The sequence below is a fragment of the Oncorhynchus clarkii genome, chromosome 7, assembly GCF_045791955.1.
Source record: "Oncorhynchus clarkii lewisi isolate Uvic-CL-2024 chromosome 7, UVic_Ocla_1.0, whole genome shotgun sequence".
NCBI classification, from domain to species: Eukaryota; Metazoa; Chordata; class Actinopteri; order Salmoniformes; family Salmonidae; genus Oncorhynchus; species Oncorhynchus clarkii.
The window spans coordinates 12,352,928-12,378,410 of NC_092153.1; the positions used below are offsets into that span (position 1 = coordinate 12,352,928).

A 25,483-nucleotide genomic window follows, 5' to 3' on the forward strand; every position below is an offset into this window, starting at 1 on the left:
GAAGTGCTGTTCCTTCTTTTTCCGTAGTGTATTTCTGTATTGTTTTAGTGATTCACCATAGTGAAGGCGTAGACTCAGGTTTTCTGGGTCTCTATGTTTTTGGTTGGACAGGTCTCTCAATTTCTTTCTTAGGTTTTTGCATTCTTCATCAAACCATTTGTCATTGTTGTTCATTTTCTTCTGTTTTCTGTTTGAAATGTTTAGATTAGATAGGGACACTGTGTAATGCGTCTGTGTGTAGCTGGTGAGATGAGTCAGGCACAGGACAGCAGATATGAGTAATGAAAGCAATTTTACTCAAATAATATAACAATACATGTCATACAAGGCCACAAATATGAACCGCAATACAATAAACAATTACTCACAAACAAACATGGGGGAACAGAGGGTTAAATAATGAACAAGTAATTGGGGAATTGAAACCATATGACAAAGACAAAACAAATGGAAAATGAAAAGTGGATCGGCAATGGCTAGAAGGCCGGTGACGTCGACCGCCGAACGCTGCCCGAACAAGGAGAGGGACCGACTTTGGCGGAAGTCGTGACAAGCTGAGAGATCAAATATACTGTTAACATTTTCTACTGCCAAATGTACACCTTCACTATTAGGTTTCCACACTACATTCCTTCTATCTATAGCTGTTTTTTATTATTTCTCAGTTCCTTTGGCTTTGATGCCTCATGATTGAGTATTGCTCTGTTCATGTATACTGTGATTTTTCTGTGGTCTGAAAGGAGCGTCAGTGGGCTGACTGTAAACGCTCGGAGAGACACTGGGTTGAGGTCAATGATAAAGTAGTCTATAGTACTACTGCCAAGAGATGAGCTACAGGTGTACCTACCATAGGAGTCCCCTCGAAGCCTACCATTGACTATGTATACACCCAGCGTGCGACAGAGCTGCAGGAGCTGCAAGACCCATTTTTTTGTTGGTTATGTTGTCATAGTTGTGCCTAGGGGGGAATGTGGGGGAGGGAACGCTGTCACCTCCAGGCAGGTGTTTGTCCCCCTGTGCGCTGAGGGTGTCAGGTTCTTGTCCGTTTTTATTCAAAAAAATATATTTCACCTTTATTTAACCAGGTAGGCCAGTTGAGAACAAGTTCTCATTTACAACTGCGACCTGGCCAAGATAAAGCAAAGCAGTGCGACACAAAACAACACAGAGTTACACAGGATAAACATTCAATAACACAGTAGAAAAGTCTATATACAGTGTGTGCAAATGGAGTAAGGAGGTAAGGCAATAAATTGGCCATAGAAGCAAAGTAATTACAATTTAGCAAATTAACACAGAAGTGATAGATGTGCAGATGATGATGTGCAAGTAGAAATACTGGTGTGCAAAAGAGCAAAAAAGTAAATAAAAGCAATATGGAGATGAGGTAGTTGGATGGGCTATTTACAGATGGGCTATGTACAGCTGCAGCGATCGGTAAGCTGCTCAGATAGCTGATGCTTAAAGTTAGGGAGGGATATATATAAGTCTCCAACTTCAGCGATTTTTGCAATTCGTTCCTGTCATTGGCAGCAGAGAACTGGAAGGAAAGACGGCCAAAGGGGGTGTTGGCTTTGGGGATGACCAGGGAAATATACCTGCTGGAGCGCGTGCTACGGGTGGGTGTTGTTATGGTGACCAGTGAGCTGAGATAAGGCGGAGCTTTACCTAGCAAATACTTGTAGATGACCTGGAGCCAGTGGGTCAGGCAACGAATATGTAGAGAGGGCCAGCCGACGAGAGCATACAGGTCGCAGTGGTGGGTGGTATATGGGGCTTTGGGGACAAAACAGATGGCACTGTGATAGACAGCATCCAGTTTGCTGAGTAGAGTGTTGGAGGATATTTTGTAAATGACATCGCTGAAGTCGAAGATCGTTAGGATAGTCAATTTTACGAGGGTATGTTTGGCAGCATGAGTGAAGGAGGCTTTTTTTGCAAAATAGGAAGCCGATTCTAGATTTAATTTAGGATTGGAGATGCTTAATATGAGTCTGGAAGGAGAGTTTACATTCTAGCCAGACACCTAGGTATTTGTAGTTGTCCACATATTCTAAGTCAGAACCATCCAGTGTAGTGATGCTAGTCAGGCGGGCGGGTGCGGGCAGCAATCGGTTGAAGAGCATGCGTTTCGTTTTACTAGCGTTTATTAGCAGTTGGAGGCCACGGAAGGTTTTGTCATTTAGGTCGCCACAGACTAGTACATGTCCCTGGGCCTGGAGAATATGTCTTCATTAAAGTATGGGGATTCTAGTGGGGAGGATATAGTATCACGTTCGTTATAAGGATTGGACCTAAGGCATAGCGTGCTGTGCATACGTTCTTATTTATTTAAAGAATGAACACTGAACAAACTAACAAAATAACAAAACGAAACGTGAAGCTGTACAAACGAGTGCTGACAGGCAACTACACATAGACAAGATCCCACAAACACCAAAGGGAAATGGCTACCTAAATATGATCCCCAATCAGAGACAACAATAAACAGCTGTCTCTGATTGGGAACCATATAAGGCCAACATAGAATTATAAAAAACCCTAGACCTACAAAACCCTAGACATACAAAACCCTAGAGAATACAAAACCCTAGACAATACAAAACTAGCGTACCCATCCTAGTCACACCCTGACCTAACCAAAATATAAAGAAAACAGAGATATCTCAGGTCAGGGCGTGACATATAGGTAGCACACAGGAGGACATTTTTCTCTGTTAAGATAATTTCCTTTTGAATTTCTAGCCAAATGTAAAATGTTCCTGTTTTGATTAATTTAATGGAGTGAGTTAGGTCTGCTCTATACCAAATTAGCATACCATTCCTGTTTCACACCTGGTAGTTTGGAGGATGGGACTACCAGCAGTCTGTAACCTAGAGGACAACCAGTGGTTCTGTCTCCTCTAAACCATGTTTCTTGTAGGATGACAATGTCTGTATCTCCGATTTCTTTGATGAAGTCCAGGTTCCTGCTCTTTAGGACAAAGGCAGATGACCTCAGGCCTTGGATATTCCAGGATGAGATAGTGAAGGTTTTGTATTCCATAAAGTGTCTAAAGCTTTTGTTCGTGTGGTTTGGCCTCAGGTCAGTAAGTGACCTGAGGTTGGGGGGCACTAGAAATGTGACCACTTGGTGGTGTCACAGGTACAGACATAGCCTCGTGGTACAGGTACAGACATAGCCTTGTGGTACAGGTACAGACATAGCTTTGTGGTACAGGTAGAGACATAGCCTTGTGGTACAGGTACAGACATAGCATTGTGGTACAGGTACAGACATAGCATTGTGGTACAGGTACAGACATAGCCTCGTGGTACAGGTACAGACATAGCCTTGTGGTACAGGTACAGACATAGCCTTGTAGTACAGATACAGACATAGCCTTGTGGTACAGGTACAGACATAGCATTGTGGTACAGGTACAGACATAGCCTTGTGGTACAGGTACAGACATAGCCTTGTGGTACAGATACAGACATAGCCTTGTGGTACAGATACAGACATAGCATTGTGGTACAGGTACAGACATAGCCTTGTGGTACAGATACAGACATAGCATTGTGGTACAGATACAGACATAGCCTTGTGGTACAGATACAGACATAGCCTCGTGGTACAGGTACAGACATAGCCTCGTGGTACAGGTACAGACATAGCCTCGTGGTACAGATACAGACATAGCCTTGTGGTACAGGTACAGACATAGCCTTCTGGTACAGGTACAGACATAGCATTGTGGTACAGGTACAGACATAGCCTTTTGTGAGTGTGCGTGTGCATGCGTATGTGTGTGTTTGTGTGTGAGAGCAAGCTAGTTAACACAAGTAGTTGGGAGGAGGGATGCTGCAAAGTAACCTGAATGCCTGTGGAGTTAGAGTAGCATTCAAGTCTCTATTATTTAACATGTCCTGTGTTTATGCTGTTCAAAACCTTTTTCAACCTCTTCACTGCTTTTACACTGGTGTAGAAAGAAAAGCTTTTTGGGGTTACTTGGTGCATATTCAGTCATCAGAAGTGTCTCTGTTAATCTGTTTGGCGTTTTCAACATCTTGTTAGTTAGATATTCTGTGTCATTGCAAGGTTACAAGAGATGTGAGGTTGGTGAAAATGAAGCATCCACTCCACAAAATAAATGTTGAATAAAAAATGATGCCATTTTTATTTTTGTCTGGTTGTGTCTGGTTATTGTTGGGTCCATGGTAGTGTTCTTTCCCTTTGCATCCTATGTTTCTCTGTGTATTCAGCTGGAATTACTAATCTAAGGTCAGTTTGGCATCCCGTAATCACCCATAGATCACTTGTTGTGGGCTAATATTGACACATTTGTCTGTAGCCTGACCATTACCCCTGACTCCTCCCAAATAGAACATTCCAATATTCCCATTGTCTACTGCCCAGAGGTTCCTCATAGTTATTCACCAGACGTTACCTAGGCAACAGAGGGGTGGCACTGCAGGAGGACTGTCCCGGCTTCATCAACTGAGATGTGTGTGTGTGTGTGTGTGTGTGTGTGTGTGTGTGTGTGTGTGTGTGTGTGTGTGTGTGTGTGTGTGTGTGTGTGTGTGTGTGTGTGTGTGTGTGTGTGTGTGTGTGTGTGTGTGTGTGCTGTGACTCAGCACATCAGTATGCAAAAGAGAGAGATGGTTATCCCTCCACGCCCCCCCAGGGAAACCTGTAGAAGCTGTGACGTGTTTACTTCTCTCTCTCCCTCTTCCTCCTTCTCTCTCTCAATCTGTCCCTCTCTCTCCCTCTCCCTCTACCTCCTCTCTCTCTATCCATCCCTCTCACTCCCTCTTCCTCCTTCTCTCTCTCTATCCGTCCCTCTCTCTCCCTCTTCCTCCATCTCTCTCTCAATCCGTCCCTCTCTCTCCCTCTTCCTCCTTCTCTCTCTCTATCCATCCCTCTCGCTCCCTCTTCCTCCATCTCTCTCTCTATCCGTCCCTCTCTCTCCCTCTTCCTCCATCTCTCTCTCTATCCGTCCCTCTCTCTCCCTCTTCCTCCTTCTCTCTCTCTATCCGTCCCTCTCTCTCCCTCGTCCTCCATCTCTCTCTCTATCCGTCCCTCTCTCTCCCTCTACCTCCATCTCTCTCTCTCCCTCTTCCACATCTCTCTCTCTCTATCTGTCCCTCTCTCTCCCTCTTCCTCCATCTCTCTCTCTATCCGTCCCTCTCTCTCCCTCTTCCTCCATCTCTCTCTCTATCCATCCCTCTCTCTCCCTCTTCCCCCATCTCTCTCTCTATCCGTCCCTCTCTCTCCCTCTTCCTCCATCTCTCTCTCTACCTCTTCCCCATCTCTCCCTCTATCTGTCCCTCTCTCTCCCTCTTCCTCCATCTCTCTCTCTATCCGTCCCTCTCTCTCTGTCTTCCTTTTATCTCTCTCTCTTTCTTTCCCTCCTTCCATGCAGCTATCTCTCACTGTCTTCCTTCTCTCCATCCCTCTCTTCCTTCTCTTTCTGTCTTGAATCATTTGCAAACCCCCCTATCTCTTTCTCTCCCTCTATCTGCCTCTCTTCCTCCCTCTCTGCCCCGCCCACCCATGACTCACACCCAAGGGGATCCCTTCATTAGCAGAGGGGTTGATTGTGCTTTTCATTTTCAATAAATGTCTTGTTCCACTATCAAATATAATGGCCTTTTCTGTTGTATACTAGTTTTGTATAACGGTCTAATTGTCATTCTCTGATGAACACACCTACAGTATTAATAACTCCTAGGGTGTTATTCATTCATTATGATTAAGTTTCCATTCGTGTAATCATATATCAGCTTAGACTATCGTTCTGTACAGAGACAGAATAAAGAGAGGAGGATGGAGAGAGAGAGGGGGAAGAGTGCTGTGCTCCTGTGTTACCTATGGAGGGAGCTCTCCTCTCCTCTGCAGAAAACAAAATATCCCTTTCTCTTTATCCTTCTCTGCCCTTTTTTCTGATAACCTCATTCGGAAGGATGTAAAAGGAAATGATTCAGGACAAAGAAATATATAGCATACACACATAAACAGTCCTACAGACAGGATGATCAGCTAATGTATTGATTTAAATGTGGTAGATAGCCAACTTCCCTAGGGATATAACACAGCAGCTTCTCTACATAATCTCTCTCTGTCTCTCTCTCTCTGTCCCTCTCTGTCTCTCTCTCTCTGTCCCTCTCTGTCTCTCTCTCTCTGTCTCTCTCTCTCTGTCCCTCTCTGTCTCTCTCTGTCCCTCTCTGTCTCTCTCTCTCTGTCCCTCTCTGTCTCTCTCTGTCTCTCTCTGTCTCTCTCTCTGTTCCTCTCTGTCTCTCTCTCTCTGTCCCTCTCTCTCTCTCTCTGTCCCTCTCTGTCTCTCTCTCTGTGTCTCTCTCTGTCTCTCTCTCTGTCTCTCTCTCTCTCTCTCTCTCTGTCTCTGTCTCTCTCTGTCTCTCTGTCCCTCTCTCTCTCTCTCTCTCTCTCCTCTCATGTCTCTCTCTCTCTTTCTATCTCTCTCTCTCTCTCTCTCTCTCTCTCTCTCTCTCTCTTTCTCTCTCTCTCTTTCTCTCTCTCTCTTTCTCTTTCTCTCTCTTTCACTCTCTTTCACTCTATCACTCTCTCTTTCTCGCTCTTTCTCTCTCTCTCTTTCTCTTGTTCTTTTTCACACACTCATCTGCATATGTAGTAATGAGGCCCTTTGGCATAGAGAGATAGAGAGAGAGAGAGAGAGAGAGAGAGAGAGAGAGAGAGAGAGAGAGAGAGAGAGAGAGAGAAGAGAGATAGTGTTTTTAGAGTTGTAAACCATTTGTTCCACTCCTATTCACTACATGGACAGGGAAGGGAGTTTGGGGAGGAAGGGGTGAAGAGGGTGAATGTTTCCTTTTGAAAGCTTTTTTTAACATTGAGATGAGAAGAAATGATGAATTTTTATGTAAATGTAGTCAGGAAGCTTTGATTTATTAATGATCCTCAACAGCAGTTGACCTGGATAAAAACATCAGCACAAAGACAACAAGATGTTTTATTTCCATTCCCCACTGTGCAATGTGTGTGCAATGTGTGTGTGTGTGTGTGTGTGTGTGTGTGTGTGTGTGTGTGTGTGTGTGTGTGTGTGTGTGTGTGTGTGTGTCAACCACATGTGTAGCGTTATGAACATGTGGCGATAGAGCATTTGGGACAGGCAGTGTGCTGGTTGGTATTCATTCATATTACACCACGTTATGGGATGCCATACACCAGGTCTGACCATATGGCAAGTAAGTACTGTAGTGTGAAAAGACCTGTTGGTAAGTAGGCTGTGGTACCATAACTCTATAGGCCTACAGAGTAACTGGAGAGGATTCAATTAGCTAGATTCCATGCATCCTGCACCTTACTGTGTTGCAGCAGAGGATGATTAGCGGTAAGAGTCAACTCATGGACTGCTTATTACAAGCGCCTTCTTTTTCTGAACACTCTGGCGCCCTCAAGCGGTCAAATCCCAGTTTTACTTTATTTTTCGGCAACCCAATCCTTTGCTGTCGGCTGAAGCTGGAGCTCTCCTGCAGGTATTTAGCATTTTTGAACGTCATCAGATTTGAAAAGGTTATGCCTTCTGAATTTTGAAAAGTAAATTGTCTTTCGGTGTAATATTAATGTCAATGCCTTGTAACTGTCACGGAGAATCACATCGAATTATCATTCTTCAGTGAGTCTGTGTTCGGAAACACAACGTGACCGCAGGAAACCCACCGGATCTACCCGCAGAGGCAGCCACTGACCTGAGCTCGGTAGGCCTTTCATTATTAAACTGAAAACGGTGCGGGTGTACAGTTCAGAGCACTCCGGCTGGCTACCGTATCTCTCCTGTGAATCGACGCTGGTTCATGCATTTTTAAAACTTTAATTATACTACCAAAGCCGATACAGATTCAAGAAAGTGCCCCACTAAGCTAAACGTGATTGAAAATGTGCCAAACTGTTTGTCTTGAATTAATGGTTTTGACCAGACGATTTCATTACTGTTAGAGAGAGACCAACTATAGATGGCTCCTTGGAAAGCACATTGAAACAACCTACCACAGTGGATAACCTCATCATGAAGGAGGTATTCTGAAGTTTGGCTTTAAAATATTTAGTAAATTAAAACTTGAATTAATCCGGAATGAAGCCCCATTGAGATCACGCATCTCTGCTTCAATGGGGACCTTTCCAGACTTGTCCCTTTTCCAGGCAGCAGGTGAAGGACACGCTTCTACCCGGGAAGACGATGACTCACTGCTTTCTACGTTTAAATTGTTTATGACCTGGTTAGAAATAGGCTAGCTTGCAGTTTGGTTAACATTATGAGGAAAATGCCAGTTAGTCTTGAGATATTTTCACGTGGATTATTTATAGGCTACTCCTCAACTCAAGGGTCATGTTTACTCACAGCGCAGCCGCAGACAGCATGCGATTGGTGGAACTGTAGGCCGCGGTCGCTGCCCATGGTGCTGAAATCAGACGTGGCTTGCTCCGGTCAGAAGATCTGCGCTCACATGTTAATGAATTCAACTGACCAAAAGGATCAACTTTCCCTCGATTTTACAGCCCATCGATTCGTTTAATTGTATTATAGATGCCATAACACGGACTATTTTGCCATTTTGATTGAAGTTTTAATGCCGTATTTTATGGATTGTGTCTCAATGATTGTGTTGGGGGATATAAGGGTGAAAACACTTCTCCATACTGTCCCGTGTTTTTGGACATGACTCAATGCAGGAATACAGGAGTGGCGCTGACTGGGATCTCTTTACACGTGCACGTGATATTTCCAGGCCTATACTAAAGAACATTGAATAGCTAATTAAACATTTTGGGAACGTTCTCCACTTGACAATGTGCTGGGTCTCTATCTTTCATCTGATCAAGATTAACACGGTTCGGTGTCTGCTTCTTGCGAAATACACAACACGATATATCAATCAGTGTCCGGACGGTGTATACAATGTATTAGCAACAGTTTGAGTTGGAGTAATACAGTATACTGTCTAAAGTTTCAGGCGGTGTCTAGTGCTAATGGTTACGTTTATGCGGAGGGCGTTCACTCGCTTGTGGTCATTTATAAGGTATTTTTTTCCAAACGGTTTCTCCAGAACGAGGGGGCTTTGGTCTGACGCACAGACTCTTGTTTTCATCTGAATGGTCTGGGTGTTCCCGTTTCCTTTGATTGATGAGTTGAAGGAGAGCGTTTGATATAGCCTACCTTTTTTCACCCCTTATTCATATCTGAAAGCAATTCATGAGCCAAAAGGAGTCGTGTCCTGTCCCCCTTCCCTTCTCACGGAGGAAAAACAGTCCCGACGTGCTGGATGAAGTTTCTGAAGCGTGAAATAAAATTGCGTCACCATTTTACCTGATGCAGAGAAGTTCCTCCGGGCCTTTTTTTAAGACAATATTATTATTATTATTATTTCGTTTTTTGATTCCAATCCTCCCGATTTGGTCATTGTGTGCTCCTCCGTTATTCGTTTATATTTTTGGAGAAGAGACTGGCGGATTTGCATACGGACTTGGTGAATCTGTGCGCGCTAGGCAAGCATCACACACCTCTCTTCCAAGGAGCAAGCCCCATCTGGGGAGCGTCTGGGGCTTGCGTCCTTCACTAGATAATTACGTTAAAATCGCTCCGCATGTTTTTGAGAGTATGTCTGACAGACTCGTTTAGCGCGTGGCTTCAAATTCGCGTGTTCACATTTTCGATGGGCTTGTTTTTGTCGATCACCGGTAGAAGACGGGAGGTAGTCTAAACATTTTTGGACGAGGAGAAGAACGAAACCTTTCGACAATTATTTTCGTGTTTTTGGACTATGTGACATCAAACGTCACAGATATTTAATGATAAAATATGACCAAGTACGGATATCGGAAATGTTGTCAGTTTGGAAAACCTTCTTCTCTACAAGGATTCACGCAGTCAAATTCGAAATCATTTGACAACAACGGTGACAGGTTGTTAGTTGTTGAATGGCCATGATAAAATGACAACGCAATGTTCTGTATCCTCACCGAAATGTGGTATTTGGACTTGATTGCGTAGTGTCGAAATGTTTTTCTGACGGATAAAGAAGATACATTTTATAGACACAACTATGGGGCTGTAGCTGCAGACCGAACCTAATCGCTTGTTGTTCCGTCTGCGCTCCGTGCCCAAAGGAAAACGGGGAACGGGCTCTGTGTTTCCTTTCCCCCCGGGTTGTTTCGGTTGAGACATGGCAGCTATTGCCAGCGGTTTGATACGACAGAAGAGACAGGCACGGGAACAACAAGTCCACCGGCCGACGCCACACCGACGGAGGCGAAGCCCCAACAAGAATAAAGGACTTTGTAACGGGAATTTGGTCGACATCTTCTCCAAAGTGAGAATCTTCGGCTTGAAGAAGAGAAGGCTACGGAGACAAGGTGTGGGCTGAGCGGAAAGCGCGGGAGACGCATGGACACGTTACGGTTGTCATTATGCGCGAGGGAGAGAGCATTCTTACGTTAGCTCCAACGGTTCAATAGTTTACCACTACATGCATTAATAAAAACAGGTAGTTAACGAAAGTAGCCTAAGCAGTGTGGCCGGTAAGTTTGACCACATTGCTGTTTCACTCCTTACAAATATAGTTATTGTGATAACATTGACGCTCTCGTCCTCTCGACAAGGCTTCAAATCACGCATTTTAATTAGCCTAGGAGTTGAGACTAAAGTGGGAAAATAACGATTTCTAGCCTAATCTTTCATTGATTGGTTTACTGCTGATTGCCTTTCTGAGTGAAGGGTTTGAGTCGGACAAAATCGATGTTACAGTTAGGTGTTACATACAGATTAAAAAACGTTTGATGGGTGGATAAGTGAATCATGTTGCCGTATTAAATATCTCACCAAACAGTTGGCTATTTTATAGGTATTCATTACAGAACTTGAATCAGGTTGAGTCAAAGAACAGACAGGTTTTGAAACGTAGTCTATTGAATTTGCCATATCTTGATTCATACATACAGTATAGCTGACACCACCAATATACGAACATGACATCATAACAAGCTCTGTATGGCAGGGGGTAACTGGCATGACTGGTCTCAGGAGAGAGAGGGGGGGTGACTGACTGTGAGCGCAGCAACCTCAGTCAAGTGACAGCCATTTTGTCAAAGCCAATGACATTCAGTGCAACCTGTGGCCTTATAGATGGGGTGCATGCATGCAGAACACAGTACAGTCTGAGACACATGCTGTGTGTGTGTGTGTGTGTGTGTGTGTGTGTGTGTGTGTGTGTGTGTGTGTGTGTGTGTGTGTGTGTGTGTGTGTGTGTGTGTGTGTGTGTGTGTGTGTGTGTGTGTGTGTGTGTGTGTGTGTGTGTGTGTGTGTGTGTGGTTGAGGGGAATTGCCTCAAGCATCCTGTCAAAAATGAAATATGAATTCAGGGTTTCTTAACCTCGGAGTGAGCAGGGGGTAAGATGAACGAGAGGAGGAGGAGAGGTGTGAAGGGAGAGAGAGAGGAGGAGGAGGAGAGGAGGAGGAGAGCAAGGAGAGGTGGGGCGGAGGGGGAAAGGGGAAAGGATGAGAGGGATTGAAGGAAGAAGAGAGGGGAAGAGTGGAAGAAAAGGAGAATAATGAAAGAGGGGAGGGCAGAGAAAGAAAGAAAGAGGAGATGGACAGAGGAAGAAAGAAAGAAAGAAAGAAAGAGGAGATGGACGGAGGAAGAAAAGGATGAAAAGGGGAGGAGACGGAGTGAAGGAAGAGGGGAAGAGAAGAGTAGAGAAGGATGGAAAGTGGGATAGAAGGAATGGTGCTTTGATCTGTTGAACATGTCTTTTGTTCCCGATTCATTTTTCAGTAAGACAGAGAAAAGGTCATGTCTGGTTTGATTCCAGAAGGAACTACTGCCCCCCTCCCTCTCCCCCTCTCTTCCCCCTCTCTTCCCCCTCCCTCTCCCCCTCTCTTCCCCCTCTCTGCCCCCTCCCTCTCCCCCTCTCTTCCCCCTCTCTTCCCCCTCTCTTCCCCCTCCCTCTCCCCCTCTCTTCCCTCTCTCCGCCCCCTCTCTTCCCCCTCTCTGTCCCCTCTCTGCCCCCTCCCTCCCCCCTCTTTTCCCCCTCTCTCCGTCCTTCATCTACCATTTTCTCTCCAGGGTCTCTGTTTATGATACAGTATATCTCTCTATCTGAATCTCTTTTCCAAATCTCTAGTCTCCCCCATCTGCTTTCTGAACATTCTCAACCATCTAAATGAACAAGAGCTGTTCTAGAAGGCTGGAGTCATTCTGATACACTCTCAGCTGACGTGTTGGGATATAAGAATTCTCAGAATGTAAAGATGAAAACTTCTGTGGTATCCCTATCTGATATCTGAGAGAGTTTACAGGGCTGTGTGTGTGTGTGTGTGTGTTGGAGGGGAGGTATAATCCCTTATCGCTCAGAGTGTGATGGTGATGTTTAGACAGTCCACTCTCCCTGCTTCTCTCTCTTTCCCTCTCTCCTCCTTCCTCCCTAACAACTTGTTTCCTCCACTCTCACAACTCATCTCCCTTCTCTCCTCTCATCCTCCTCTCTCCTTCCACTATTCTTCCTTCCTTCCTTCCTTCCTTCCTTCCTTCCTTCCTTCCTTCCTTCCTTCCTTCCTTCCTTCCTTCCTTCCTTCCTTCCTTCCTTCCTTCCTTCCTTCCTTCCTTCCTTCCTTCCTTCCCTCCCTCCCTCCCTCCCTCCCTCCCTCCCTCCCTCCTTCCAGCTGTGGTAGCTTCTGGTTGAAGCCTGGCCATATATCCTCAGGCTCTCGCCTCTCTTTTCTCCTCTCCTCTCGCCTCTCTTTTCTCCTCTCCTCTCACCTCTTTTTTCTCCTCTCCTCTCACCTCTCTTTTCTCCTCTCCTCTCGCCTCTCTTTTCTCCTCTCCTCTCTTTTCTCCTCTCCTCTCTTTTCTCCTCTCCTCTCGCCTCTCTTTTCTCCTCTCCTCTCTTTTCTCCTCTCCTCTCTTTTCTCCTCTCCTCTCGCCTCTCTTTTCTAATCTCCTCTCGCCACTCTTTTCTCCTCTCCTCTCGCCTCTCTTTTCTCCTCTCCTCTCGCCTCTCTTTTCTCCTCTCCTCTTGCCTCTCTTTTCTCCTCTCCTCTTGCCTCTCTTTTCTCCTCTCCTATCGCCACTCTGACTGTGTGACTGGGTCTGAATCCTGGCGACACACACATAAGGTTTTCTGAAGGGCAAACATAGACTCTCCTCCTCTCTGTCTATGCCTCCCTTCCCTCTTTCCATCTTTCATTGTCTCTCTCTCTCCCTGTCTCATAGGTAATGTTCAAATACTGTGAAAAGCCACCCTCTCCTCTTCTGCTTCTTGATGTAGTATAAAATGTGTTCTTCCTTCTTGCACCTTCTTTCAAGTAGTCACACATAGCAGAAATCAATCATTGGTCATAGAATCCCTAGTACATGTATGTTACAGGAACGTCCACCATCTGTAGTTGACCTGAGAGCCCATGTAGAGTCCATATATCCCTGATTTAGAGTAGCCTACCAATGATGACAACAACTGTAATGATTGCTCTCGTGCAATACAGAATCTTATGATATTGACATTTTGATTTATGGCGACAGGTATTATTCAATACATGTTCTATTCAATAGGTCGATATCATTTTGATTAAAATGATATGGATTCTCATAGGGAGGACAACCAGAGATTAGCGGTGTTGGAACAACGCAGACAAAGACGGGGAAATACCTTCCTCTGGATAAGCAGACAGGGACATTGGGATCACGAGACTGTATCCATGGCAACCCAGACAAAGAGGGAATCCTGGACCAGTTTCCCTAGTAACAGACAGGATATGGGAATCTGGGAAAATGGGAATTTCTCCTCAGTAACACACAGCAGGTCAGTGAGGAAGGAAAGAGACCCTACCTGTTGAAGCAGACAGAATTCCCAAAGTTAAGAAATACAATTCCGTTAGTCAGATTTATGGAAGCTTGGGAATTTTGTATATGTTTTGAGTCGTCTTGACCATGTGTTTCCATTGAAAAAGAGATACACTTTAGGAAAAGGGCTTTGTTTTCCCCCACATTCCATGTCATGTTTGACTGTGCAGCTTTGAACTATGTAACTCTACAGAGGCTCAGGGAAACTGGACCCAGGATAAACCATCCATAAAGGAGGGTCTTTAGGAGAGTCTAGTTATGGTACAGATGTGTCTTCCTGATACCCTCTCTGTCTCTGAGTGGAAGTCAATGGTCTGATAACACTCCTTCGTTTAACACTCATACGGAACAGGATTTCCATAAGGACACACACACACACACACACACACACACACACACACACACACACACACACACACACACACACACAGAGAGAGAGAGAGAGACTCATTAAGGTATTAGAGGAAGCCCTGACACACTTGATTAAACAGTGTTTAAATGGGTCTCTCTAAGTGAATCTGTACTGTTGAAGTCCTTCTAGAGCATAATCTACACTACTCTCATCTCCTCCACCTCTATCCTCATCTCATCTCTACTCTGTGCTCATCTCAGTGACTCCACCTCTATCTCATCATCTCTACTCTGTTCTCATCTCAGTGACTCCACCTCTCCTCATCTCTACTATGTTCTCATCTCAGTGACTCCACCTCTATCTCCTCATCTCTACTCTGTTCTCATCTCAGAGACTCCACCTCTATCTCATCATCTCTACTCTGTTCTCATCTCAGTGACTCCACCTCTCCTCATCTCTACTCTGTTCTCATCTCAGTGACTCCACCCCTATCTCCTCATCTCTACTCTGTTCTCATCTCAGTGACTCCACCTCTATCTCCTCATCTCTACTCTGTTCTCATCTCAGAGACTCCACCCCTATCTCCTCATCTCTACTCTGTTCTCATCTCAGTGACTCCACCTCTATCTCCTCATCTCTACTCTGTTCTCATCTCAGTGACTCCATCCCTATCTCCTCATCTCTACTCTGTTCTCATCTCAGTGACTCCACCTCTATCTCCTCATCTCTACTCTATTTAGTAAAGACTGAATAGTAATAGATGGTTAAAGTGGTTTTTCACCCCCAAATTAAAATGACCAGACGTTGTCTAAGGTCTTCTAAAATGTATTCTCAGGTGGTTGAACGTTGAGCTGAACAGACAGACTACTAGTGTAGAGGGTTGGTAACCATTCCTCCCATCCCGCCCCTGTCCCTGGTGTGGAAACTGGAAAATCCCTTTCTCTCGCTCTTCTAAACTGGGTCAGTCTCGTCTGCATTCTAATCTATCATGCTCATTGGAGCATACCTTTTTTCCTCTGGCACACACACATCACCACAACACCTTCAGAGGGGATCTCCACATTGCTGTAGAGACTCAGAAGAGGGTGTGGTCTGTTTGTGTGACAGAAAGTGTGTGTCGAGTGTGAGTGTGTTTGTGTGTGTGTGTGTGTGTAGAGGGAGAACGAGAGTGAGAGAGAGAGAGAGAGTGCATTGGGTGTGGTCTACATGTGCAGAGCATCAGTTAATATTAATGTCAACAGAAGGGGAATCCGTCATTACTACAGAGACACAGGAGGGTGCTGTGTGTGTGTGTGTGTGTGTGTGTGTGTGTGTGTGTGTGTGTGTGTGTGTGTGTGTGTGTGTGTGTGTGTGTGTGTGTGTGTGTGTGTGTGTGTGTGTGTGTGTGTGTGTGTGTGTGTGTGAGGCAGGATGGTGCGGTCGGTGTACATTCAGAATGTATTCAGACCCCTTGACATTTTCCACATTTTGTTATGTTACAGCCATATTCTTTCTATAATCGATGAAAAATCAATCTACACTCAATACCCCATAATGACAAAGTGAAAACTGGTTTTAAGAAATGTTTGCAAATGTATTCAAAATAAAAAAAACATAAATACCTTATTTACATAAGTATTCAGACCCTTTGCTATGAGACTCGAAATTGAGCTCAGGTGCATCCTGTTTCCATTGATCATCCTTGATGTTTCTACAACTTGATTGGAGTGCACCTGTGGTAAATTAACTTGATAGGACATGATTTGGAAAGGCACACGCATGTCTATATAAGGTCCCACAGTTGACAGTGCATGTCAGAGCAAAAACCAAGCCATGAGGTCAAAGGAATTGTCCGTAGAGCTTCGAGACAGGTTTGTGACGAGGCACAGATCTGGGGAAGGGAACCAAAAAAGGTCTGCAGCATTGAAGGTCCCCAAGAACACAGTGGCCTCCATAATTCTTAAATGGAAGAAGTTTGGAACCACCAAAACACTTCCTAGAGCTGGTCACCCGGCTAAATCGAGCAATCGGGGGAGAAGGGCCTTGGTCTGGGAGGTGACCAAGAGCCCGATTGTCACTCTGACAGCGCTCCAGATTTCCTCTGTGGAGATGGTAGAACCTTCCAGAAGGACAACCATCTCTGCAGCACTCCACCAATCAGGCCTTAATAGTAGAGTGGCCAGACGGATGCCACTCCTCAGTAAAAGGTACATGACAGCCCTCTTGGAGTTTGCCAAAAGGCACCTAAAGACTCAGACCATGAGAAGCAAGATTCTCTGGTCTGATTGAAACCAAGATTGAACTCTTTGGCCTGAATGCCAAAAGCATCACGTCTGGAGGAAACCTGGCACCATCCATTCGGTGAAGCATGGTGGTGGCAGCATCAGGCTGGGGGGATGTTTTTCAGCGGCAGGGACTGAGAGACTAGCCAGGATTGAGGGAAAGATGAACGGAGCAAGGTTCACCTTCCAGTATGATAACGACCCTAAGCACACAGCCAAGACAGTGCAAGAGTGGCTTCAGAACAAGTCTGTGAATGTCCTTGAGTGGCCCAGCCAGAGCCCGGACTTGAACCCGATCGAACATCTCTGGAGAGACCTGAAAAAAGCTGTGCAGCGACGCTCCCCATCCAACCTGACAGAGCTTGAGAGGATCTGCAGAGAAGAATGGGAGAAACTCTCCAAATACAGGTGTGCCAAGCTTGTAGCGTCATACCCAAGAAGACTCGACATTGTAATAACTGCCAAAAGGTGATTCAACAAAGTACTGATGAAAATGATCTGAATAGTTATGTAAATGTGATATGTTAGTTTTTTATTTTTTATTTATACATTTGCAAAAATGTCTAGAGACCTCTTTTTGCTTCGTCATTATGGGGAATTTTGTGTAGATTGATGAGGGGAAAACTATTGAATCCATTTTAGAAAAGGCTGTAACATAACAAAACGTGGGAAAAGTCAACGGGTCTGAATACTTTCCTAATGCACCGTATGTGTGTGTTGGGTCCAGCTATTTCACCATGGCTTCTCCTCCTGCTCCTTTATTCTCTTTCTCCTCAGCCCTAGAACACTGTTCCAAAATCCTTCTCTTACGCTCTCTCTCTGTTTCTCTCTCTGTTTCTCTCTCTGTTTCTCTCTCTGGTTCTCTCTCTGTTTCTCTCTCTGTTTCTCTCTCTGTTTCTCTCTCTGTTTCGCTCTCTGTTTCTCTCTCTGTTTCTCTCTCTGTTTCTCTCTCTGTTTCTCTGTTTGACATGTTTCTTTCTCTGGCTGTTTTGTGACAGGGAGTTGGGGGAGAACATAATGAAGTCTTGGGCCTGTGTGGGTGTGGACTGCGTTGCACACACATGCTGACATTCTCAGACATTTCTGAGATTAAGAGCTTTTTCTCCTGAGCTCCGGTCTGTCTGCTCGCTCTTTCTTTGTGAAAACAGACTGATATTGTCACGGAGATAAAAGAAACCTCAGAATAATGTAGTCTTGAACTTTTACACTGAAGCCAGCCCACCTTTTAATAATGAGACTCTCTCTCTTCTATCTATCTTTCTCTCTCTCTCTCTCTCTCTCTCTCTCTCTCTCTCTCTCTCTCTCTCTCTCTCTCTCCTCTCGTTCTTCTCTCTCTCCTCTCTCTCTCCTCACTCCTTTCTCTCTCCTTTCTCTCTCCTATCTCCTTTCTCCTTTCTGTCTCCTCTTTCCTTTCTCTCTCCTTTCTCTCTCCTCTCTTTTCGCTCTCCTTTCTCTCTCCTTTCTCTCTCCTCTCTCCTCTCTCCTTTCTCCTTTCTCTCTCCTCTCTCCTTTCTCTCTCCTCTCTCCTTTCTCTCTCCTTTCTCTCTCCTCTCTCCGTTCTCTCTCCTCTCTCCTCTCTCTCCTCTCATTTCTCTCTCCTCTCTCCTTTCTCTCTCCTCACCTCTCTCTCCTCTCTCCTTTCTCTCTCTTCTCTCTCTCCTCTCTCCTTTCTCTCTCTCTCCTTTCTCCTCTATCCTTTCCCTCTCCTCTATCCTTTCTCTCTCCTCTCTCCTCTCTCCTCTCTCCTCTCTCCTCTCTCCTTTCTCTCTCCTCTCTCTCTCCTATCTCCTCTCTCCTTTCTCTCGCCTCTCTCCTTTCTCTCCTTTCTCTCCTTTATCTCCTCTCTCCTCTCTCCCTCTAGATCCACAGCTTAAGGGCATAGTGACCAGGTTGTACTGCAGACAGGGATACTACTTGCAGATGAACCCAGATGGATGTCTGGACGGGACCAAAGATGACGGCACTAACTCCTGTGAGTCCGCACGAACACACATGCACACACAGAGGGGGGTAGATTGAGTGGCTGAGTGGCAACCTCCGTCAACCCAGTGACAGACATTTTATCAGAAGTCATCCAATCACAGATCTCATGCAGTACATGTCAAACATGGACAAATGAGAGCTGACACACCGAAGTCCAGATGAACACGGCTCTGTGAATAATGTCATTTCTCACACGGCTACTACACGCATGTGTCAAGTCTCATACACGTCTCGTGATCCATTCATGGGATTAAGTGTTCTGGTAGCTTTCATGTATATACTGTATCGTTCCATTCTAGTCATGTGTGTGTGTGTTTGAAACTGTGTCACATGGTTGACTGAGTATCTGAATCTTATATAGATGCATACGTATGCTACGTACACACACACACACACACACACACACACACACACACACACACACACACACAATAATGTGTATTCTATCGGTAAGATTGTCAATCTGCTTTACTGTGCTGATTTGTCTCTCAGCTTTGTTCAACCTCATCCCAGTGGGCCTTCGAGTGGTGGCCATCCAGTCAGTCAAGATGGGTCTGTACATCGCCATGAACGGGGAGGGACACCTCTACTCATCAGTGAGTACAGACCAGTGCTGATGATGACGTGTGCCAGCCGGGCGGCCATCTTGGTTGATTTTCTGTTGACTACTATGACAATACTCAGTTTTCTTCTATAAGTGTATGTGTGTAATTATTTCACCTAAAACAGATTGATCTAACTATCTAAGGCTGAGTTTACACAGGCAGACCAAATCTGATTTTTTGCCCAATTATTGGCCAAAGATCTGACAGGTTGAAAGACCAATTAGTGAAAAAAAGATTGGAATTGGGCTGCCTGTGTAAACGCAACCTTTATACCACTCAGTCACCGTGCTAATATACTGCCCAGCTGTCCTGTAGACACACTGGGTTCAACAAGATTCTGGAAGCCTTCAGGAGGAATACGTGTACGTTTCCCCAGAGGCCATAGTGAGGATTTGTCTAATACAGTGGTTTCCAAACGTTTTATAGTCCCGTACCCCTTCAAACATTCCACCTCCAGCTGCGTACCCCCTCCCCTTTAGCACCAGGGTCAGCTGTACCCCCTCTAGCACCAGGGTCAGCTGTACCCCCTCTAGCACCAGCGTCAGCTGTACCCCTTCTAGCACCAGGGTCAGCTGTACCCCCTCTAGAACCAGGGTCAGCTGTATCCCCTCTAGAACCAGGGTCAGCTGTACCCCCTCTAGCACCAGGGTCAGCTGTACCCCCTCTAGCACCAGGGTCAGCTGTACCCACTCTAGCACCAGGGTCAGCTGTACCCCCTCTAGCACCAGGGTCAGCTGTACCCCCTCTAGCACCAGGGTTAGCTGTACCCCCTCTAGCACCAGGGTCAGCTGTACCCCCTCTAGCACCAGGGTCAGCTGTACCCCCTCTAGCACCAGGGTCAGCACACTGTTTTTTGCCATCATTGGAAGCCTGCCACACACACACTATACGATACATTTATTAAACATAAGAATGAGAGTGAGTTTTTGTCACAACCCTGCTCATGGGAAGTGACAAAGAGCTTTTATAGGACCAGGGAACAAATAATAATATAATAATAATCAATCATTTTGCTCTTTATTTAGCCATCTTCATATAAAACTTTATTTGTTCATCAAAAATTGTGAGTAACTCACCACAGGTTAATGAGAAGGTTGTGCTTGAAAGGATGCACATAACTCTGCAATGTTGGGTTTCCAGAAGAGGGTGTCTTCCTTTAATTGACCCCCATAAACGTAACGGACATATACCAGGAGCTGTGCCAGGCCCGCCACGTCTGTTGACTCATCCAGCTGTAACGCAAATAATTCACTGGCTTGAATGCGAAGCAGTAATTGTTTCAAAACACCTCCTACCATGTCACTGATGCATCGTGAAACAGTGTTGTTTGATGAAGGCATTGTCTGTATAGTTTTTTTGGCCTTTTCCCCCAGCATTGTCCCAGCAATATCCGCGGCAGCAGGAAGAATTAAGTCGTCCACAATAGTATGGGGCTTGCCTGTCCTAGTCAGTCGGTAGCTCACCATATAAGACGATTCTAGACCCTTCTTATTAACATGGCTTACTACTCGAAAGTTGTCTTTATTCTCGCTCAAAAAACTATTGTGGCTTATTTTATGTGTACAGTGCTGTTTGTCTGACCATTGGTTCACCCCGGGTTCGTATGAAGGGGAACATGCGTCATGAATACTAAACATTGTCGTGACCAGAGGAGGCTGGTGGGAGGCGCTATTATAGGAGGACAAGCTCATCGTAGTGGCTGGAATGGAATCTATGGAACGGTATCAAACACATGGAAACTACACATTTGACTCCGTTCCATTGATTCCATTCCAGCCGTTACAGTGAGCCCGTCCTCCTGTAGCGCCTCCCACCAGCCTCCTCTGGTCATTACCCGAGGTAGGGCACAAAAGGTCATCTTCTCTTTAGGCTGCAACATTATATGACTCCTCAGTAAGATTCTTATATTGAATAGTTCTCTAGTCTTCATGGGGTTGGTGATGAATCAATGGGCATGTCACTATATGACACTAGATATATCAGAAGAACAGTTCCCTTCGTGTTTCTCATTGTGAATTCACCATCACTCATCCTCTTTATTCATCACATAATAATGGAATTACACCAGCTGCTGCTTCTGCTTCGACAGGTTCTAACAAGGAGCTTTATATGGAAAAGACCAGCAGAGAGAGAAAGAGATTGAAATAGAGAGAAATCCACATCCGTTTGCACCCAAACCCTCCTCTCCCTCCTTGTCTCCAAGGAAACTTGAGGGCTTCCTTGAGAGAAAGTGAAGTGGTGAGAAAGATGGTGAGAGAAAGTGGGTGAGAGTGAGACATGGAGAGGGAGGGAGGGAGGGAGGGAGGGAGACATGGAGAGGGAGTGAGGGAGGGAGGGATATTAATTATTCCCGACCCTGACACACCAGAGCAGTCAAATATCACTCTTTTTCCTCACTGTGTCGGAGCGAGGGACAGTGATATGATGCTGCAGAGAGGAGAGCAGCCGGCCGCTTGTTTTGTCCTTTTTTGGAGGAGAGATGTTATGTTCTGTTTCTCTGTTCAGTTAGAGACAGAGGGAGGAGGGCTGCTTTTTAATTATTGATGGGGGAAGTCCTGTCCACATGCACCCGCGCGCACACACACACACCGCTGACTATGAAAAAAAAGCAGTCCTGTTAGGGATTTAACAGATATTGTCTGTTTTTTTACCGAAGAAATATGTTTTATAATAATAACAACAGATATGTTCCTCTAGTACTGTTTATAGAGGCGATGCTTTGATTAATGGTTTATAGAGGCGATGCTTTGATGGTTTATAGAGTGTTGGTTTATAAAGGCGCTGCTTTGATGAATCACAAAGACACAAGATGGCCGACCCTTAACAGTAAGATCAAGAATAGAGTGTTGTAGTGTTACTCCTCCTGATGATGAAGCATCAAGATGATCTATAGTACTACACATCTGTCAGACAGATGAGACAGCTCTCTGGTTGTAGAGAGAGACTCGTGTCTATCCACCCATCTCTCTCGGTCTCTGTCTCTGCAGTCAACAGATGGCCTAGTGTGAAATGATCTGGTATGTGTTAATTACCAACGATGCCGGGCAAGAGGAAACCAGCTCTGAGTGTGTGTTGAAGAGTGTGAACAACACACACATCTGAGTACTCGAGCACACACACACACACACACACACACACACACACACACACACACACACACACACACACACACACATACACACAGTTACACGCATACACATCTGAGTACTCGAGCACACACTCATGCAGACACACAGACAACACACACAGTTAGACAGAAACCTGTATGTTGGTTTACACCTTTATAGTAACAAAAACAGTATACAGTATATACTGTAGCCCTCACCATCAGGTCTTAGAGTTTTCTATGGAGGGAGAACTATCATATCCTGTACATGTGTAAAGGGGTGCGTAACTGGTGGCAGGGAAGTCAGACGCAGGAGAGCAGAACTAGGTAGTAGCCGGAGCAGTTTAATCCAAAACCCAACGGCATAAAAATACTACAGAATATGGGTACACAAACCCGAGGCGCACCAGTAAACATGTACATAAGCACCTACAACAAACAATTCCACACAAAGACATGAAGGGAACAGAGGGTTAAATACACAACAATAAATGAGGGAAATGGAAACCAGGTGTGTAGGAAAACAGGACAAAACAAATGGAAAATGAAAAGTGGATCGACGATGGCTAGAAGACCAGTGACGCCGACCGCCGAACACCGCCCGAACAAGGAGAGGAAACAACTTCGGTGGAAGTCGTGTCAACATGTTAATACTATGGAGGGAGAACTATCATATCCTCTACCTGTTAATACTATGGAGGGAGAACTATCATATTAATAACATGTTAATACTATGGAGGGAGAACTATCATATCCTCTACATGTTAATACTATGGAGGGAGAACTATCATATCCTCTACATGTTAATACTATGGAGGGAGAACTATCATATCCTCTACATGTTAATACTATGGAGGGAGAACTATCATATCCTCTACATGTTAATACTATGTAGGGAGAACTATCATATCCTCTACATGTTAATATTATGGAGGGAGAACTATCATATCCTCTACATGTTAATACTATGGAGGTAGAACTATCATATCCTGTACATGTTAATACTATGGAGGGAGAACTATCATATTAATAACATGTTAATACTAAGGAGAGAGAACTATCATATCCTCTACATGTTAATACTATAGAGGGAGAACTATCATATCCTCTACATGTTAATACTATGGAGGGAGAACTATCATATCCTCTACATGTTAATACTATGGAGGGAGAACTATCATATTAATAACATGTTAATACTAAGGAGAGAGAACTATCATATCCTCTACATGTTAATACTATAGAGGGAGAACTATCATATCCTCTACATGTTAATACTATGGAGGGAGAACTATCATATCCTCTACATGTTAATACTATGGAGGGAGAACTATCATATCCTGTACATGTTAATACTATGGAGGGAGAACTATCATATCCTGTACATGTTAATACTATGGAGGGAGAACTATCATATCCTGTACATGTTAATACTATGGAGGGAGAACTATCATATCCTCTACATGTTAATACTATGGAGGGAGAACTATCATATTAATAACATGTTAATACTATGGAGGGAGAACTATCATATCCTCTACATGTTAATACTATGGAGGGAGAACTATCATATCCTCTACATGTTAATACTATGGAGGGAGAACTATCATATTAATAACATGTTAATACTATGGAGGGAGAACTATCATATTAATAACATGTTAATACTATGGAGGGAGAACTATCATATCTTCTACATGTTAATACTATGGAGGGAGAACTATCATATCCTCTACATGTTAATACTATGGAGGGAGAACTATCATATCCTGTACATGTTAATACTATGGAGGGAGAACTATCATATCCTCTACATGTTAATACTATAGAGGGAGAACTATCATATCCTCTACATGTTAATACTATGGAGGGAGAACTATCATATCCTCTACATGTTAATACTATGGAGGGAGAACTATCATATCCTCTACATGTTAATACTATGGAGGGAGAACTATCATATTAATAACATGTTAATACTATGGAGGGAGAACTATCATATCCTGTACATTTTAATACTATGGAGGGAGAACTATCATATCCTCTACATGTTAATATTATGGAGGGAGAACTATCATATCCTGTACATGTTAATACTATGGAGGGAGAACTATCATATCCTCTACATGTTAATATTATGGAGGGAGAACTATCATATCCTCTACATGTTAATATTATGGAGGGAGAACTATCATATCCTCTACATGTTAATATTATGGACGGAGAACTATCATATCCTCTACATGTTAATACTATGGAGGGAGAACTATCATATTCTCTACATGTTAATACTATGGAGGGAGAACTATCATATCCTCTACATGTTAATATTGTGGATTGAGAACTATCATATCCTCTACATGTTAATACTATGGAGGGAGAACTATCATATCCTGTACATGTTAATACTATGGAGGGAGAACTATCATATTAATAACATGTTAATACTATGGAGGGAGAACTATCATATCCTCTACATGTTAATACTATGGAGGGAGAACTATCATATCCTCTACATGTTAATACTATGGAGGGAGAACTATCATATCCTCTACATGTTAATACTATGGAGGGAGAACTATCATATCCTCTACATGTTAATACTATGGAGGGAGAACTATCATATCCTCTACATGTTAATACTATGGAGGGAGAACTATCATATCCTGTACATGTTAATACTATGGAGGGAGAACTATCATATTAATAACATGTTAATACTATGGAGGGAGAACTATCATATCCTCTACATGTTAATACTATGGAGGGAGAACTATCATATCCTCTACATGTTAATACTATGGAGGGAGAACTATCATATCCTCTACATGTTAATACTATGGAGGGAGAACTATCATATCCTCTACATGTTAATACTATGGAGGGAGAACTATCATATCCTCTACATGTTAATACTATGGAGGGAGAACTATCATATCCTGTACATGTTAATACTATGGAGGGAGAACTATCATATCCTCTACATGTTAATATTATGGAGGGAGAACTATCATATCCTCTACATGTTAATACTATGGAGGGAGAACTATCATATCCTCTACATGTTAATACTATGGAGGGAGAACTATCATATCCTCTATATGTTAATACTATGGAGGGAGAACTATCATATCCTCTACATGTTAATACTATGGAGGGAGAACTATCATATTAATAACATGTTAATACTATGGAGGGAGAACTATCATATTAATACTATGGAGGGAGAACTATCATATCCTCTACATGTTAATACTATGGAGGGAGAACTATCATATCCTCTACATGTTAATACTATGGAGGGAGAACTATCATATCCTGTACA

The 25,483-nt window shown here is 44.0% G+C and overlaps 1 protein-coding gene across 3 annotated transcripts in view; it reads left to right on the forward strand.

The window, feature by feature from the left end:
- Positions 1–25,483, forward strand: part of LOC139412887 (fibroblast growth factor 14-like) — an 87,629-nt gene that overhangs the window by 50,403 nt on the left and 11,743 nt on the right. For 2 of the 3 annotated variants that reach the window (XM_071159708.1, XM_071159710.1), the window contains exons 2-3: positions 18,326–18,436; positions 18,940–19,043. In XM_071159708.1, coding sequence (XP_071015809.1) covers positions 18,326–18,436; positions 18,940–19,043 — 215 coding nt within the window. Of the gene's footprint in view, positions 1–10,078; positions 10,370–18,325; positions 18,437–18,939; positions 19,044–25,483 lie in introns of those variants that run through there. The other variant, XM_071159709.1, reaches the window with a different exon arrangement.